This window comes from Borostomias antarcticus (assembly GCF_949987555.1).
Source record: "Borostomias antarcticus genome assembly, chromosome: 6".
NCBI lineage: Eukaryota > Metazoa > Chordata > Actinopteri > Stomiiformes > Stomiidae > Borostomias > Borostomias antarcticus.
In genome coordinates this window covers 30,464,267-30,481,796 of record NC_140239.1, presented here as the reverse complement: position 1 = coordinate 30,481,796, position 17,530 = coordinate 30,464,267, and the positions used below count along the sequence as shown (strand labels likewise).

General features: G+C 45.4%; 2 protein-coding genes across 5 annotated transcripts in view; both read right to left on the bottom strand.

Moving 5' to 3' along the window:
* Positions 1-716: 716 nt before the first annotated feature.
* LOC311310629 (adenylosuccinate synthetase isozyme 1 B-like) lies at positions 717-11,850 on the bottom strand (the record flags this gene model as incomplete). The annotated part of the gene is made up of 12 exons (XM_084440139.1): positions 717-883; positions 1,053-1,150; positions 3,013-3,137; positions 4,410-4,453; positions 4,960-5,086; positions 5,352-5,433; positions 5,801-5,866; positions 6,374-6,437; positions 6,710-6,760; positions 6,891-6,965; positions 8,540-8,642; positions 11,680-11,850. The coding sequence occupies 12 exons, from the start codon at positions 11,848-11,850 to the stop codon at positions 717-719; spliced, it is 1,173 nt and encodes a 390-aa protein (XP_084296265.1).
* A 1,147-nt stretch (positions 11,851-12,997) lies between these two features.
* The window catches only part of LOC311309939 (inverted formin-2-like), a 29,141-nt gene continuing 24,608 nt past the window's right edge, over positions 12,998-17,530 (bottom strand). For 2 of the 4 annotated variants that reach the window (XM_084439296.1, XM_084439297.1), the window contains exons 21-22: positions 16,396-16,932; positions 15,684-16,225 (exon numbers count right to left, since the gene is read on the bottom strand). In XM_084439296.1, the coding sequence (XP_084295422.1) occupies positions 16,131-16,225; positions 16,396-16,932 (632 nt within the window). In that variant the 3' untranslated portion in view covers positions 15,684-16,130. Of the gene's footprint in view, positions 14,046-15,678; positions 16,226-16,395; positions 16,933-17,530 lie in introns of those variants that run through there. The other 2 variants (XM_084439299.1, XM_084439298.1) reach the window with 2 other exon arrangements.

Below are 17,530 nucleotides of genomic sequence, written 5' to 3'. Positions count from 1 at the left end.
CAACACTACCAACTTCCACAGGAGACCGGATTGAGTGTGGCTGACTTGGCAAAACGTACTGCTACTCTGATCACTACAGAATAAGAATGATTTGAGTTGAGTCTCTGGTTGTCTATTAACTGCACATGAGGTCTGTTCAACCACCATTCTAAACCTCAGTATGCACGACAGCGATACAGCGAGAGTCATTCAGCTACGTCTGACAGACTCTTCTAGAAGGTGACAGATTGAAGAGTGAAATAGGCAACTTAAAAAAGGGGAAATCAAAGAATATCATCTAAATCATGAGCACCTTGATCCTCCCTCTAGGGGAGGAAGAGAGGGATGTTCTAAAACATCTGGATCATGGAGTCCCTGGACTTGCCAACTCCAACCCACTTGACTGGAGAGAGAGAGAGAGAGAGAGAGAGAGAGAGAGAGAGAGAGAGAGAGAGAGAGCGAGCGAGAGGGGGGAAGGAGGAGGGGGATAGAGAGAGAGGGGGGGGAGGAGGGGGATAGAGGGGGGGGGGGTAGGAAGGGGTAGGGATAGGAGGAGAAGGTATGTCCTAAATTCTGGCTTTAAAAGCACACAAAAAACGTTATGTTTGTGTATGAATAACATTGCATTCATACAGTATGTAAAACATATTATTCATGATCAGTCATCAGTTCATCACGTGCCGTGTTCATTCCTGGCAATTGCAGGTTGTAAAACGAGGCCTTTCAAACATCTCATCTTACAGAGAGAACTCACCGGGCACGCCGACCTGACGCTCCACAAAACGGCCGTATCTCTGAGCCTCGTCTGGAAGCTCCTCCCACTTCCTGCATCCAGAGGTATCACTCCTCCAGCCGGGCAGCGTCTCATATTCCACCTCCACCTTCTGCAGGACCTCCATGTTCGCTGAGGGTGGCGTTCAGATGACATGAGGTCAAATCTCGCCAACGTTAACAGTAATTACTTCCTGGATGCTGGTGAGAGTCAATCCTACATACAAGATTAGAATAGTTGTGAAAAACTGAAGCATAACCAGTTGCCTCCGTGGAAACGATCGTTTTGTACGTTTTCTTACCTGGAAAATAAGGAATATTTTTGCCGTTCAGTTTGTAAGCCACACCCACTTTTATTTCATCCAGCACATCGAGGATATCAAGCTTGGTTAGTGCAAACCTGGGGTTGGAAGCAAGGTTATATACTTATTTACACTCAGAATTGAAGTTGTTTTTATCATCCACTAGGTGGCAGTATTACACAATTTCCCACAATACACCCCAAAACAAGAGCAAAGAAACACCTGATCTTGCCAATGCCATGTCGGTAAATCAGGTTTTTATACCTCTGAGCACCTTTCCTGTGTGCGGGACTAAGATGACTAAATTAGTTTCATCTGCATCTCCACAGTAACAGCAGAGATGTGTGTGCTCTCCTTCTGACACAGAGGAACAGACACACACACACACACACACACACACTCACCTCACACAGAGGAACAGACACACACACACTCTCCTGACACAGAGGAACAGACACACACACACACACACACACTCACCTCACACAGAGGAACAGACACACACACACACGCTCACCTGACACAGAGGAACAGACACACACACACACTCACCTGACACAGAGGAACAGACACACACACACACGCTCACCTGACACAGAGGAACAGACACACACACACACATGCTCTCCTGACACAGAGGAACAGACACACACACACGCTCACCTGACACAGAGGAACAGACACACACACACACGCTCACCTGACACAGAGGAACAGACACACACACACGCTCACCTGACACAGAGGAACAGACACACACACACACGCTCACCTGACACAGAGGAACAGACACACACACACGCTCACCTGACACAGAGGAACAGACACACACACACGCTCTCCTGACACAGAGGAACAGACACACACACACATGCTCTCCTGACACAGAGGAACAGACACACACACACACTCACCTGACACAGAGGAACAGACACACACACACACGCTCACCTGACACAGAGGAACAGACACACACACACGCTCACCTGACACAGAGGAACAGACACACACACACGCTCTCCTGACACAGAGGAACAGACACACACACACACACATGCTCTCCTGACACAGAGGAACAGACACACACACACACTCACCTGACACAGAGGAACAGACACACACACACACGCTCTCCTGACACAGAGGAACAGACACACACACACACACACCTGACACAGAGGAACAGACACACACACACACGCTCACCTGACACAGAGGAACAGACACACACACACACGCTCTCCTGACACAGAGGAACAGACACACACACACACGCTCTCCTGACACAGGAACAGACACACACTCACCTAACACAGAGGAACAGACACACACACACACACTCACCTGACACACAGAGGAACAGACACACACTCACCTGACACACAGAGGAACAGACACACACACGCTCTCCTGACACAGAGGAACAGACACACACACACTCTCCTGACACAGAGGAACAGACACACACACACTCTCCTGACACAGAGGAACAGACACACACTCTCCTGACACAGAGGAACAGACACACACACACACGCTCACCTTCAGCAGAGCTGTGACTGACCCAGAGAGGACGACACCCTACAGTACCACCATACACTACCTATATTCATTAGTTTTTTTTAACATACTCACTTTACATTTTTTACTTACTTTCTATTCTCTTACTTTCTATTCTCTTTTACCATTTATGATTTGTCGTGTTTTATGTTGTGTTTTATTATTCTCTCATTTTTATCTGCTATTTTAACAGTGGTTTTTTTATCAAATGAAATGAAAATGTGTTTATAAAGCACGTTTAAAACGACAGCAGTCGACCAAAGTGCTGTACAAAGGTGGGTCCTGGGTAAAAACATTTATCAACAAAACAAGGAAGTTACAACAAAGCACTGTGTGCTACATTTGTTTGTGTGAACAGTGCTGTATAAATAAAGTTGGCTTTGACTTTTTGGCCGCTCACGCAGTGAAGCCATTGATCATGTTGGCGTAGCGCAGGATGTCCAGGTCCAGCCAACCGCAGCGCCTCTTCCTGCCCGTGGTCACGCCCACCTCGTGACCCCGCGTCTGGAGCAGCTCCCCCACTTCCTGGACGGATGAGAGGAGAGACGATCCCTGAACCGCGATTAGTAGAAACGACTAGAGTTGCAAAATTCAGGGAATATTCACAAACTTGGCAAAATTCCCAACAGGAATTAATTCCCAAACAGGAATTTTGCCAAAATTTGCCAAAATTCCCCACAGGAATTGTAAATTAACGGGAATAAACTGGAAATTTATGGGAATTAACGGGAATAAATTCGGTTTTCCAGTTTATTCCAGTTAATTCCCATAAATTCCTGTTAATTCCCGTTGAAAGTTTGAATATTCCCAGAATTTCAACCCTAGAAACAGAAGAGTAGTAAAACGGCCGACGGTACGGCAAGCCGGGGTCAAAGGTCAAATTCACCGGGATCATACAGACTCCAACGTTTTGAAACAGAATAAAGGAATTGAACTTTATCGAAGGATAAACCCCTTGAGATGATGAATCACCTCGTTTTCAAGGGCAAGACAACTGCAGTAAAAGGCAAGGATGAACCAAACATGAAGCTCTAGCCGTCTGTCTCAGACCAGCTTCCTGGTGGAGATACTGCAGGTTCTGAGCTGATCACAGAAAATGCATGGAAAACATCCTAGAGGTCAAATGACACCCATCCTCTCAAACAGAGGCGTGCCAGTGAAGAGTCAGTGAAAAGAACGCACCGTCCAATGGCCTGTGGAAAACACTGAGACCGCCCTGACCTCTGACCCCTGACCCAGCCCCTAAACGTGTCTCTGATGACGGCTAAGCATGTGACCTGTGTCACAAACCTCAGCGATTGTTGAGGTTCATGCTCTTTATGTAAAGTCCTGGATACTTTCATGTTAGTGAATGCACGACTGACAATGAATGAATGAATTTATGAATTTATGAATGTGAGAATGGATGGATGAATGAATGAATAAATGAATGAATGTGAGAATGAATGAACGCATGAACGAACGAATGCATGAACGAATTAATGAATGAATGAATGAATGAATTAATGAATGAATGAATGAATGAATGAATGAATGAATGAATGAATGAATGAACGAATGAATGAATGGTGAGGATGGGCAGTAAATGACAAGAGGGAAACCCGGCAAGGTATCAAACCCCCGTCTGAAAAGAGAAAAAGAGAAAAGAGAAAAAGGGGTTTCCCCGCGTGACTCACGTTGAGCTGCTCGGTGGGGAAGGCCCCGATGGCCCCCCTTCACCCCCCCGTACACCTGCCCCATGTTCACCGGGGGGATGCCCACCCTTCACCACCCCGTACACCTGCCCCATGTTCACACGCCTCCCACGGTGCAGTTTGATGACGTCACGAAGGGGTATGTCCCTGGGGAACGAGAGAGATACCGTATCTGAGGGCGTGAGAGCCGTGTTTACGCACCGAGAGACCGCAGGCCCTGTTCTTTCAGACCGCTGTTAATATGAACCGTATGAAAATGACGATATGACGATTCCCTTTGAAAGTGAAATGATGATGCCAGGCAAGGCTGGTTTATTTGGGCACATAACAACAAGCAATTCAAAGTGCTTCACATGAGACATTAAAAGCATCAAGACAAAGTGCAAGAAACACATAAAAGGTCATATAAAACAAAATGCAAAAAAAAAGGATATTTAAAACAAAATGCAGATAAAATAAAATACAGGAATAAAAGTTACAGCGCAGGGTATGAATGAATAATTCATAATTATGTAAATGATGTGACTATCAAAATAGAGTAGTTGAGTTTCCACTGGGAGGTGGGAAGGGGGGCAGAAACGCTCAAATAAAACACTTGTCTGATTCACTGACTTTGAGAGTTTAACAACAGTTGATTAATAAGTTCCTCTTACCAAAATCAATGTCGAGCAGGGCAGCGTTGGCCCCCTCCACCAGGATGTTCTTCGGGGGTCCATTAATCGCCTCGTACATGAAATAGACCGCATCTCTCACCATGGGTCTTATCCTCTCAGCGTACTCCTGGGACATGGGAACATGGAACGAGGGATGGGTGTGACCTCTGGGCACACTGTATATAACACTGTAATACCGCAGAGCTACGGTAATAACCCACAGCGTACGCTTCTTAAACTCTGACTCCACTGATGACTGAAACAGCGCCGCCTTGCAGCCCAAGCTAGCTAGCTAGCTCAACATTAGCTTTTCACACGTTGTCAGAGTGGCAGTACTGGATTCCACACCCATGCAGACACACACACACGCACACACACACACACACACACACCTGTAATTTTTCAAGCTGACCGTCAACATCCACCTCCAGAGTGGGGAACATGGACTGGTACTGCTGAGCGAGATTCTTGAACCTACAACCAAACACCCCCACCGTAGAAACATGAATGCACATTTCCCAGAAGCACTTGCGTTTGCCCAGGACCATCGCTGGGGCTTCTTGATTTCTCAAATACCGGAGGAATTTGATATCAGAGTAGTGCAGGTGCTGGACCAAACAAATAGAAAACGAAAGGGGTCCCCACACTGAAATTAGCTCCCAAGATGAGTTTATTGTAGTACTCAGCACAACGTTTCGGCCACAGAGGCCTTCATCAGGTGCGATACGAACGGTACGATGGTACCGCACCTGATAAAGGCGTCTATGGCCGAAATGTTGTTTTGTTTTCACAGCTTCTTGGTTTTCTCTCAACTGCAACGTCGACTCGAGTCGACTCTCACCTTGCAGAGAAGTCTTTGAAGTCGGCCAGCAGGTCACAGATGCGCAGGCCCGTGCGTGACGCCTTGCTGGAGCCAGCAGGTCACAGATGCGCAGGCCCGTGCGTGACGCCTTGCTGGAGTACGTCGGCCCGATGCCTATCCTCGTGGTGCCGATGCTGTATGAGGGAGACTTGATCAGTAAACGTCTCTGCAAACCAGTACCGAAGGGTCAGTGGTTCGAATCTCAGCTCCAACTGTCCACATGTCGGAGTGTCCTTGAGCAAGACACCTAACCCCAAATTGCTCCCAATGAGCAGGTTAGCACCTTGCATGGCAGCTACCGCCATTGGTGTGTGTGTGTGTGAATGGGTGAATGAGAGGCCATTGTAAAGCGCTTTGAGTGCCGCTAAGGTGGAAAAGCGCTATATAAGTGCAGTCCATTTACCATTTACCGTACGCCCTGGGTTTCTCCTAACCACGACTCTTAGCTAGGAAAACTCCTAAAAGTGAAACACTGACAGAAAATATGTATCCACCAAAAGGTATTCAATAATTCCAGGTAGAACGGAGGGCTTCAGCACTTCCTGTCCTTACTTCTTCCCTTCCTGCTGTCTCTGCATCTCCTGCAAACCGTCTACTGCCTGGTGGAAGTCGAACACTGTCAAGAGGAAGACGACTTATTTCACATCCACACATGAATACAATTCAGTGAATTCCTCCGTAATGTCCTAGCGTGTGATCCTGAGACATTAACCAGTCACCAGACCCCATCTGAAACACATCCCAGATAGCAAGCGGATCTGGGCCATATACAGGCCAGATCTGGTCCTTGTGGCTTAGTTCCGGCCCATATATGGCCTAGAATCATTACACATCCGCTTGCTATCTGGGATGCCCTCTGGTCTAACTTCCGCTAGAGGTGAACTTTACCGATGTGCGCCCTGTCTGAGATCACCAGATGCTTCTGCCAGTCTGTAAGGCCTGTGAAGAAGAAACAGAAGAGAGTTGAGCGGAATAACTCCTCACGGTATTTCATTTATCTATAAAGTAAAAAAAAAAAAAAAAGAGTGCTAATTAAGCTATTTCTTAAGTTAATACTGACAAACTCCACGGACCCACTGACCTTTCTTTTCATTCTTATCTCCTTCTTCAAACAGCCCAGGGAGGTGGATGACCACTCCGTTGCCTGCCCAGACACAGGGGAGAGGGGGGAGGAGTGTTCCAGACACAGGGGAGAGGGGGGAGGAGTGTTCCAGACACAGGGGAGAGGGGGGAGGAGTGTTCCAGACACAGGGGAGAGGGGGGAGGAGTGTTCCAGACACAGGGGAGAGGGGGGAGGAGTGTTCCAGACACAGGGGAGATGGGGAGGAGTGTTCCAGACACAGGGGAGAGGGGGGAGGAGTGTTCCAGACACAGGGGAGAGGGGGGAGGAGTGTTCCACACACAGGGGAGAGGGGGGAGGAGGGTTCCAGACACAGGGGAGATGGGGAGGAGTGTTCCAGACACAGGGGAGAAGGGGGAGGAGGGTTCCAGACACAGGGGAGAGGGGGGAGGAGTGTTCCACACACAGGGGAGAGGGGGGAGGAGTGTTCCAGACACAGGGGAGAGGGGGGAGGAGTGTTCCACACACAGGGGAGAGGGGGGAGGAGTGTTCCAGACACAGGGGAGAGGGGGGAGGAGGGTTCCAGACACAGGGGAGAGGGGGGAGGAGTGTTCCAGACACAGGGGAGAGGGGGGAGGAGTGTTCCAGACACAGGGGAGAGGGGGGAGGAGTGTTCCACACACAGGGGAGAGGGGGGAGGAGTGTTCCAGACACAGGGGAGAGGGGGGAGGAGTGTTCCAGACACAGGGGAGAGGGGGGAGGAGTGTTCCAGACACAGGGCAGAGGGGGGAGGAGTGTTCCAGACACAGGGGAGAGGGGGGAGGAGTGTTCCAGACACAGGGGAGAGGGGGGAGGAGTGTTCCAGACACAGGGGAGAGGGGGGAGGAGGGTTATGGAGCCAAAGCATATCTGATTGGTTCAACAGCAACTGAGTCATGAGACAGGTGGCATTGTGACAAATCATGAAATGGATGCATATTTGCTCATTGTAAAATGTTGCTCACTTTTCTGACCCCCCGGGTGAAACTGTTTTTTTTTTTTCTTCCCTCTGGAATATGTAGAGAGTGGGTCGTATGCCCACCTCCCTTGTTCTCTGTAAAGCGCATTGTGTTGCCTCTGTGTATGAAATGCGCTATACAAATAAAGTTTGGTTTGATTTGATTAAAAGTGTCATACGGCCTTCAAAAAGTCTACATCAATGCTTCAAAGGATTCATAAGCCTGCCTTGAAGTTTCTTCAAACCTAGCATAACCTTTGACCTTTTGACACGACATCCATAACAAAGCTCACTCTTTGCTAGTTGATGACTTGCGACGCTATTTAATGCACTGTTAATCTTCCGTGTATATATTATTAAGTGTTTCAAGAGGTAGAGCGGGTTGTCCAATGACTGCAGGGTCGGTGGTTCGATTCCCGGCTCCTCCTGTTCACATATCTAAGTGTCCTTGAGCAAAGACACTGAACCACAAATTGCTCCCAATGAGCAGGCTTGCATGCCAGCTGCCGCCATTAGTGTGTGAATGTGTGTGTGAAGAACGGGTGAATGAGAGGCCATTATAAAGCGCTTTGGATAAAAGCGCTATATAAGTGCAGTTTATTCACAATGGAGGATACATGATGAGTAGGAAGTCCCAGCAGTCATTGTGAAATGTACTCACCAATCAGGGATAGAGCTTTGGAGTTGATTATCCCGCTGGGGAGAAGATGGAAGTCATATTCCTTCCCATCCACCACCACCGTGTGTCCAGCGTTGTTACCCCCCTATGGACACACCAACCAGGAAGACAAGAACCTGATCTCAATTTCAAAGCTGAGATTCTAATTTGGAGAACAGCTGGTTGAATCTACTGTATTATTGCCACTAAGTCAAAATTTGACATAGATATTTAAAAAGTATTATACGTTGAGGTCTTATGGCAGGTAATACATTTAGAAGGTAGTGTTAGTGATTATTGACTGTGACTAGAAGACAAGTTACTGTCAATGGCTACTGTGCACTGGAAGCCATTGCTGACTGTGACATTTAGTTGTCATTGAACAGGCGCATAGTCTGGCACATAGACAGTATTTTGGCATTGTCCTAAAATAGAATGTTTTTGGTCTGATACTTAAGACAGTTTGTGATATTACTCATGTCCCAGTCCCTTCAGACCCACGTTACATAGTCCTTGGTATTGTACCTGTAGATATACGTCACCGCTGGGACATCTCTCTGTACTTAGACTGACTGCTTCATTGATTGTTATTCAACTCTGAATATGTTGATTTTGTTATGTTAATCAGGCCTCTCTACTTTAAAACAAGTCATTTGTTATTTTTGTTTTCTTTTTGTTTTATGGATGTGTATTTGCTGGCAATGCTGTGTTGAAAAAAGGCATTAATAATAATAATAATAATACTAATTATTATTATTATTAAATAATAAATAATAATCAATAAAATCATTGTTTGTAAATATGAGGATGGTCAGCCTCTGCCCTTCACAGACTAAATGTATCATTGAGGCTCAAGAACAGTCAAACATGCGATTGATGAAAGCTTAAACAAATCTTTGACCAACTGTGGTGGTAGTTTAGCATTATAAGACATTAATAAGACATTATAATGAATGCTATGTCATTGTTAGGTGTGATGATGACCATGTTGACATACAGTAAATCATGAGCCTTGATGACTGTATATTAATCCCTTTCAGCCACATGCACAGGGTGAAACACACACACACACACACACACACACACAGATTCCCAGGGTAGGCTGGTCTCATACCAGAGCAGAGCCTAGGGATATGGGTCTAGCCACATCAGACCACACGGCAGTCTGCACACTTACCAGCGTGACCTACTTTAGCAGCAGCTACAGGGACAGGCTAGGGTCACGCCCCCTCCACCCCCCCACCCTGCCTCCACCCCCCCACCACTCTGAACCTTTATCCAGCCTGGACTATGTAGGGGGTGAGGGGTGAGGGGTGGTAGAGAGAAGGGGGTCTGCCCTTCATGTAGCCATGCTCCCCCAGGAATGTGAGCGGTCTTTATTCCTCTGGCCGAGGGGGAGGGTTCATCAGCTGGCGGAAAGTTCCGGGAGGCGGCGTCAGCGTACGCACCATCACGGGCCTGAGAACAGAGAGCTCTGACCCCTAACCCCCTTCCCTCAAGAGGCTTCTGCTTTGTGTCAGGCCGCCTTTGTGAATAAGAACTTGTTCTTAAATGCTTGCCTGGTTAAAAATAATAATAATAATAATAATAATAATAAATAATTATTAAAAAAATAAAAAATAAAAAAGGCCATGAGCCTCTTTTAAAAAGAAAAAGAAAAAAGAGGCCATGAGCTGAGAAATAAAAATAAAAAAGAGGCCATGAGCTGAGAAACACACCAAGAGCTCGTTGAAATAGCAAAACCTAATGGACCAAATACTAGAGTACTGGAGCTCATTGATCATCTTTAAAAAACGAAAAAACAAACTTGTATTCGGTGAGACACTGTGCTGATGGAATATCAGTGAGTACTGAATAAAAGTTTGTTTTGGTTAGTTTTGTTTTGTAGATGATCCGTGAGCTCAACTATTTGATGCAGCTGGTCCTTTTCTGAGAGCACCAGTCCTCAGCTCTATAAGCAGGTTTTAGACAGAACATGTTTTTACTCATCCCTTTTGAATTTGACATATCCCATAGAAATGATGGCCGTTGTTTTGGTAGGTTGCAGCTGATCCTTTTCCCCACATGCCTGCTTGATTACATTACTCTAACAGGCTCATCTGAAAGGTCACATGACTAAAAAAGATACAATCAGGTTACATTCCAATTTAGGCACGAGGGTCGACCACAGCCATCTTGCCTGGCACTATCAATGAGGTTAACTGAAGACTATCATGGCATATTCCTGTTGAGGCTAATCATCCATCATTTGCTTAGTTATCTTGTATCATTCTCAATGAGGACCTTGTTTGTTGTGGTGAAAGAAAGAAAGAAAGAAAGAAAGAAAGAAAGAAAGAAAGAAAGAAAGAAAGAAAGAAAGAAAGAAAGAAAGAAAGAAAGAAAGAAAGAAAGAAAGAAAGAAAGAGAGAGAGAGAGAGAGAGAGAGAGAGAGAGAGAGAGAGAGAAAGAAAGAAAGAAAGAAAGAAAGAAAGAGAGAGAGAGAGAGAAAGAAAGAAAGCAAACAAACAAGCAAGCAAGCAAGCAAGCAGACCAGATTAGACGGTTTGCCTTCTGAAGATAAGGAAAGATAGTGTAGGGTGATGCACGGGTAAGGTACGGGTACTACAACAATCCACCCTCTTCAGCACCTATTGTATTTGAGATTGCTATTCTTCCACTTTGCCTTCAGCACTAGATTATGCTCTTAGTCACTTGTTTTAGAAAGGAGATGCACTTGTGAGTTCTGGTGAGTAGTAGTACAGTGGCTCTTCCTACGTTAAATGCAATTATTGTTAGTCGCTTTGGATAAAAGCGTCTTCTAAATGACTGTAATGTAATGTAATATAAATGCTACTGTGACAACCAGGGAACCCAAACAGTCTGACATGCGAGGTCAGGTCACTTGTTCCCTTATGTGGACGGCTCATTCATCCTCATTGAATTAATCAAAGTTCAGTTGGTTACTTCTTCATCGATGCGTTCGGAGCTCCACTTTTATACATTTAGGCTGATCACCTGCTGTGAAGCGTTTGAAAAAGGTAACGGGCCCCTGTCAAACACAGGGGGCCCACCGTGCAGCTTGCATGTCGGGTGAGAAGGACGCTTCGTGTCGTGCTTGTTATGGACTACGTGCACACAGTGATACCTTGAGCAGTCAATAACACATTGTTTAGGTCTGCTAATCTGCAAATAATGTCAGATTCTGTCGCTAACAAGTCGACCACTTTTCCCTTTCCTTCGTCTCCCCATTGCGCCCCAAGAACAACGGTCACTTTATTTCCCGACTCGTTTCGGAATCGCTTCACTCCAGTGTTTGAATTCTTCTTGCTGGACATGTTCACCCCAGTGAGCGCAGTTAAAGCGACCCTCGGTAGGGGAAGCGTATGAGTCGAGGGGGGATTCAAGCATAACACCGGTGGTGCCAAATACTAGTCTCGTGAGACCATCCTGATCTCGCGAGCTCATCGGTTTCACTCCGCAGATCAGTCTTATACCCCCTGCCTCGATTGTGTTTTGACCGGGCCAATCAGGGACAGTATTTTGACTGTTCTTCTGCCTCCCAGTAGAACCCGTAGTTGATGTGAGAAAATGAAATATAGGCACGCTGACAAAACAGTCTCCTGAAGCAAAAAGCAGTAGCCTAATTTTGGACATAGTCTTTCACGACTTACCCATAATGTTGTTGATTGACGGAGAACATTTTCAGGTGATTCCTTACTGTCTCTCTTTTGGGCGTCGACGGCATGTTAATGCTAGCGCAATCGAACCGTAATGGCTAGCATTTTAAGAAAACTCACTTATAAACACAATAGACTCAAAAAGAAAATAGTGCCGGCTAGTTACGTATCGCTCCGCCTCACTGTAATGGTAAGTGTAGTCAATTTATCTGCCCCTGTCTCTTTAGCCTACATGCACAGCCACACAGTTTGCTGAATGGGTCACAGATCAAATCAGTGATATATCATAGATAGATTGATTAGGGCTGGGTATCGAGACGAATTTCAAGATTCGATTCGATTCCGATTCACAAGGTTCAGAATCGATTATCACGATTCGATATCGATTCGGTTAGTGTTACTAAAACCAGTTTTTAGCTGTAATTACATGACCTTAATTACATGACAGCCAAGTTATGCAACACATCAATACTAGGGCTGGGTATCAATACTGATTTTCAAAAATGAATGAATGAATGAATCATTGAATGAATTAATGAACTATTCATACCTTCATTTATTCATTCATTCAATAAATAACAGATCGATTTTGGGATTCGTGAATCGATTCTGAATCATTTGATTCAGAATCGATGAATCGATTTTTTAAACCCAGCCCTAAGATTGATAGACAGGTAGACGTTCCCACTGGCACTAATGACCAACGTGTTACCGTAGGTGACCAACACAAAACTAACCATACTGTCAAAGGAATGACTAAGAGAAATACATGGAATGCAATATTTTATTCGTTTGAGTAGCCTAAATCTTTGTAGCTAATACACTTTTTCAGTCTGATAATTCTCAACACCATGTGAAACAGTTGTGCTTGAATAAAAAGAAAAGCTTTTTATCTAGGGAACAAACCAGTGTTCTTTCCGATGCCCAGTGTCCAACTCTAGTGTTGTATAGGCCTAAACTATAGTGTCTGAAAAAACATAAACATGGATCACAATTTAAAGTGAGTTTCTGTATTTTTAGTAGCCTAAATTTTCCCAGCATTAAAATACATCATTACATTACAATTGCAAAGCATTCTGTTAAGAAAACTGTGATTTCAGTGTGCACTATCCAACTCTAGCCCATAGTGTGAAACACATAGACAAAGTGGATTGTCATTGGGTCACAAATTAATTTTAACTAATTAAAGTCTTGGTAGGTCTACTGAGTAATGGCACTTGAAAGAGACTATTCAACCTGAAATGATAAGGGCATTATCAACATGAACAGTATGTTTGTCCCTATATCCAACTGAAACATCCTATTAGAAATTATTGCTATTAACTCCTTACATAGTCAGTGTCATGACATGGGCCTATTCTTCTAACCGGGGATATGGGACCAATGTCATTTTGCTTCTGTCAAATCAGCAAGTGCATTGAAATAGTTTTTCAACATATAACTTGGCAAATTAAATCACCCTGACATGCCACATTCAAGAAATACTAAAACATAAAAACTTTGACCGTAGATTAAAATGTAAGTGCTTTCAGATAATTTAATATATTTATTTTTTAATAATTTAATTTAAGTGGAATTGACCACAACCCTGCCCTTGGAAAAATTAAAATCATTCATCAAGAAAGCACAGAGAGCTCATGTAAAACAAAGTTGGCTCACCATTTTGAAAAATAAACATTAGCCTATTCCCATTATTGCTAGGTAGGCCTAATCCTACTGAAGCAGCCCCTGTAGTCCAAGACGGTTTGTTACTGATTTGTATTGTAAGTACGGTGTTAATGTGATATTTTATTGTTTAAGACAAAGCTCATGATTTCCTTTTGTCTCCAGCCTCTTGTATCTCCTGCGTCTCCCTGAAAAAAAGAACAGAATAGAATCAGCGCTGTTGCCTTTACACTGAAATATAACCTTATATTCTGAAATATAACCTTATATTTGATCCATCATAGCTCACAAATGCAGCTCCAAGACTGGACACTTAATGGCACAAGTGAAAGGCTGTAGCTTTAGGATTGCTGTGGGATTTTTAGTAAAGCTGTTTGAAAAGTAAAAAGCAGACCAGACCCAGCAGGTAACAAAGCAGTGATGTCATCATTACGAGACAAGACAGGGATGTGACATGCTATGTGGCCTAGCTTTCAGGACACACTAGAAAACAATCTCTTGATTATTACTGTAGGCTAGGGTGGAAGGTTAACTGTACATCTGGCCTAATATAACATTGTTTACTGGGTAGATTGTACACTATGTCATGTGTGAGGGAGTAATTTGCTCTGACCAAATTGTCAGGCCCAGAGTCAACGCAGCTGACTACCAGGAGATTTTAGAGCACTTCATGCTTCTGTCTGCTGACAAGCTTTATGGAGATGCTGTTTTCATTTTCATCAGGACTTGGCACCTGCCCACAGTGCCAAAACTACTAGTAACTGGTTTTATTAATTTAAACTTTATTTAACCAGGTAAAGAAGCTTGAGATCAGATAACTCTTTTTCAAGTAACACCTGACCAAAATGGCAGTATAGAAAAAAGTAAATTTAATGACCATGGTATTACTATGCTTGATTGGCCAGCCAACTCGCCTGACCTGAACCCCATAGAGAACCTAGGGGTCATTGTCAAGCAGAAGATGAGAGACACCAGACCCAACAATGCAGATGAGCTGAAGGCCGCTATCAAAGTCATGTTTTGAGATACTGGATATTTGATTTTCATGAGCTGTAAACTGTAATCAAGATTAAAACAAAAAAGGCTTGAAATATTTCACTTCATGTGTAATGAATCTAGAATACAGTATATGAAAGTTTGACTTTTTGAATTAAATACAAGAAATAATGAACTTTTCCATGAGACTCCTTTTTTTTTTTTTTTAGATGCACCTGTATAAGGAAGTAAAATGCTTGGGTTCTGGTTCCTCCGACTGGCAGCAACCACAGAATAATAGTTAATTGAATCTAGTTGGGGGTTGTTGGTAGGGGGATCAGGCAGAGTCGGACAGGGGTCTTGCAGCGTTCAGTGGGCCGCCACAGATTCCGCCTACCATTAGAGAAGAGCTTCACATCTTCCTGCGTAAAGCTCAGGGGCCTCATTTATCATTGTGGATACACCCTTTTTCATTTACACCTGATTTTTGTACTTGCTTTTCTCCGCAAATAATGTGATGTATCATGACAAAACTCGATGGGAAATATTGTGAGATATATATGATAAAAGAGTGTATCCACACGGATAAATGAGGCCCCAGGTCACTGAGCCTGGGAGGGTAGGGGGGGGGGGGGGGACCAGGGTTTGGCGAGCCCACACACATCTCAACTCAGCCGCAACATACAGCAGATGTGGATGACGGACGACACACACACGCTGACAAACCCCATGGAAAGCACCTCGTAAGCGTCACACACAGGCAGAACATACCAGCCGGTTGAACAGAAACCGTAATTTCCAGGCAGACCCATACCAGTCATCTGATTGGCTGAGCTAGGAACATACCTCATTGTGCTACACACCCCTTATGAGGTTTAGTGCCGCTTTTGTCAGCGCCCATCTCTGCTTTTCGGAAATCGGAGAGAAAAGATACACAGATTTGTTTGCACCTTTCGTTGTGACATGCAACTCATTTTTGACAGCCCACATGAGCTAATTCATGAGAAGACTTTGATTTCATGGCATCCATCTTGTAGATGGAGTTTCTTGCACACCTGGACAGTCTCAGTAACAGGTGCGAGGCAGAGGATGTGATGAAGGACATGGAAGCACCTGATCTCCATCCTCACCTGTTCACCTGAACAAGCAGGTGCTTCTGTTCCCCCTCATTCTGTCCATCTTAAATGATCATGTTATGTGGGAGTTTAGTTTACTAAACAAATGAACCTGGATGAAATTGTCAACCAATTTCAGAAATTTTTTTCTGGATTCGACTCGTTACAAAATCAAATTCATCATCATTCATCATCGTCGTTCATCGTCTCCATGGGAGAAACGCCCTGCTTCAGTAACTGAACTGCGGCCAACGTTCGCTGCAAAGTTAGCTGCAACGCTATGTGGAATACAAAAGGTACTGTATTAAGTAAGTGATGTACGTGCATTTTTACAGTTCATACTAATAACAAACCACGCTTTTTAGTTGACCGACCTTCAAAATAACTCATATGCTCTCACATATTGGGCTCCATGTTTCTATTTCTATGGATATTAAATCGCCATTACCTTTGCCATTTGGTTTTGTATCCTTCCTTTGTTTGGTCGTTTGTCCTCTTTCTGGAGATCCGTCCCCAGCCAGGTGCTGGAGGGAGGAATCTAACCCAGGATCAAGGTCTCCTCTCTGGGTGTGATCGCCAGCACTGCCCTGGTCCTCTGGGGTGGACGTACCGGGGGTGTGGAGGTCTGACCGGCTGACCGTCTCTGGCGAGCCCGATTCAGGTGCGTGTTCTGTGGAGAGGACTGCCGCAGATTCCCCTGCCTCTGCGGAGACCACTGTCTGTCTCTGTTCACTGGATGAGGCCAATGTTTCATCCCCGTCTGTGGAATACACGGCGGACGATTTCTCTAGCTTCCTGTGATGTTCTGCAGAAGAGTGTGTCTGGTTCTCAGCAGGTTGGCTGCTATCCCTGTTCTTGGCAGCAGGGGGCAGGCTGCCCTTGTCCGGTCGGGGGCGGGTCTTTCTCAGCGGGTAGCCCTTCTTGATGTCAGCCAGTAGGTGGTCGATGATGCAGCCCTCCTCCTGCACTGGGGGGGCTTTACGGACTGGGGGGGGGGGGGGGTGGGGGGCAAAGTGTATGTGTGTATGTGTGTGTGTGTGTGTGTGTGTGTGTGTGTGTGTGTGTGTATGTGTGATGGAGAGAGAGAGAGACACAGAGAGAAAAGGCTCAAAGTCAATAAACTGACAAAATATCTTTCTCCAAAAGCATAAAGATGCAGCGGGAGGAATTGTCGGGGTCGGGGATGCGCTGCCAACTAGACGGCGGTGAAAGCGGGGGGCACCTACGGACCGGACCCGGGCGGCAAAGGCTGGTTGCGGACATCGAGCATGAGTGGTCGGTGTTCAAAGACTCCATTGCTGAAACTGTGGCTGGGAGCTGTGGTCTGAGGGCCATAGGTACCTCAAGGGAAGGTAACCCTCGGACACCGTGGTGGACAGCGGTGGTCAGGGAAGCCGTCCTACTGAAGAAGGAGGCCTTCCGGGACGTTAGCCCGGGAGACCCCAGAAGCAGTTGCAGGGTATCGACTGGCCCGGAGGTCTGCGGCTTCGACAGTGACCAAGGGAAAGCATGGAGAAGGACTTTCGGTCGGCACCAAAGTGTTTCTGGAAGACCATCAGACACCTCAGGAAGGGAAAGCGGGG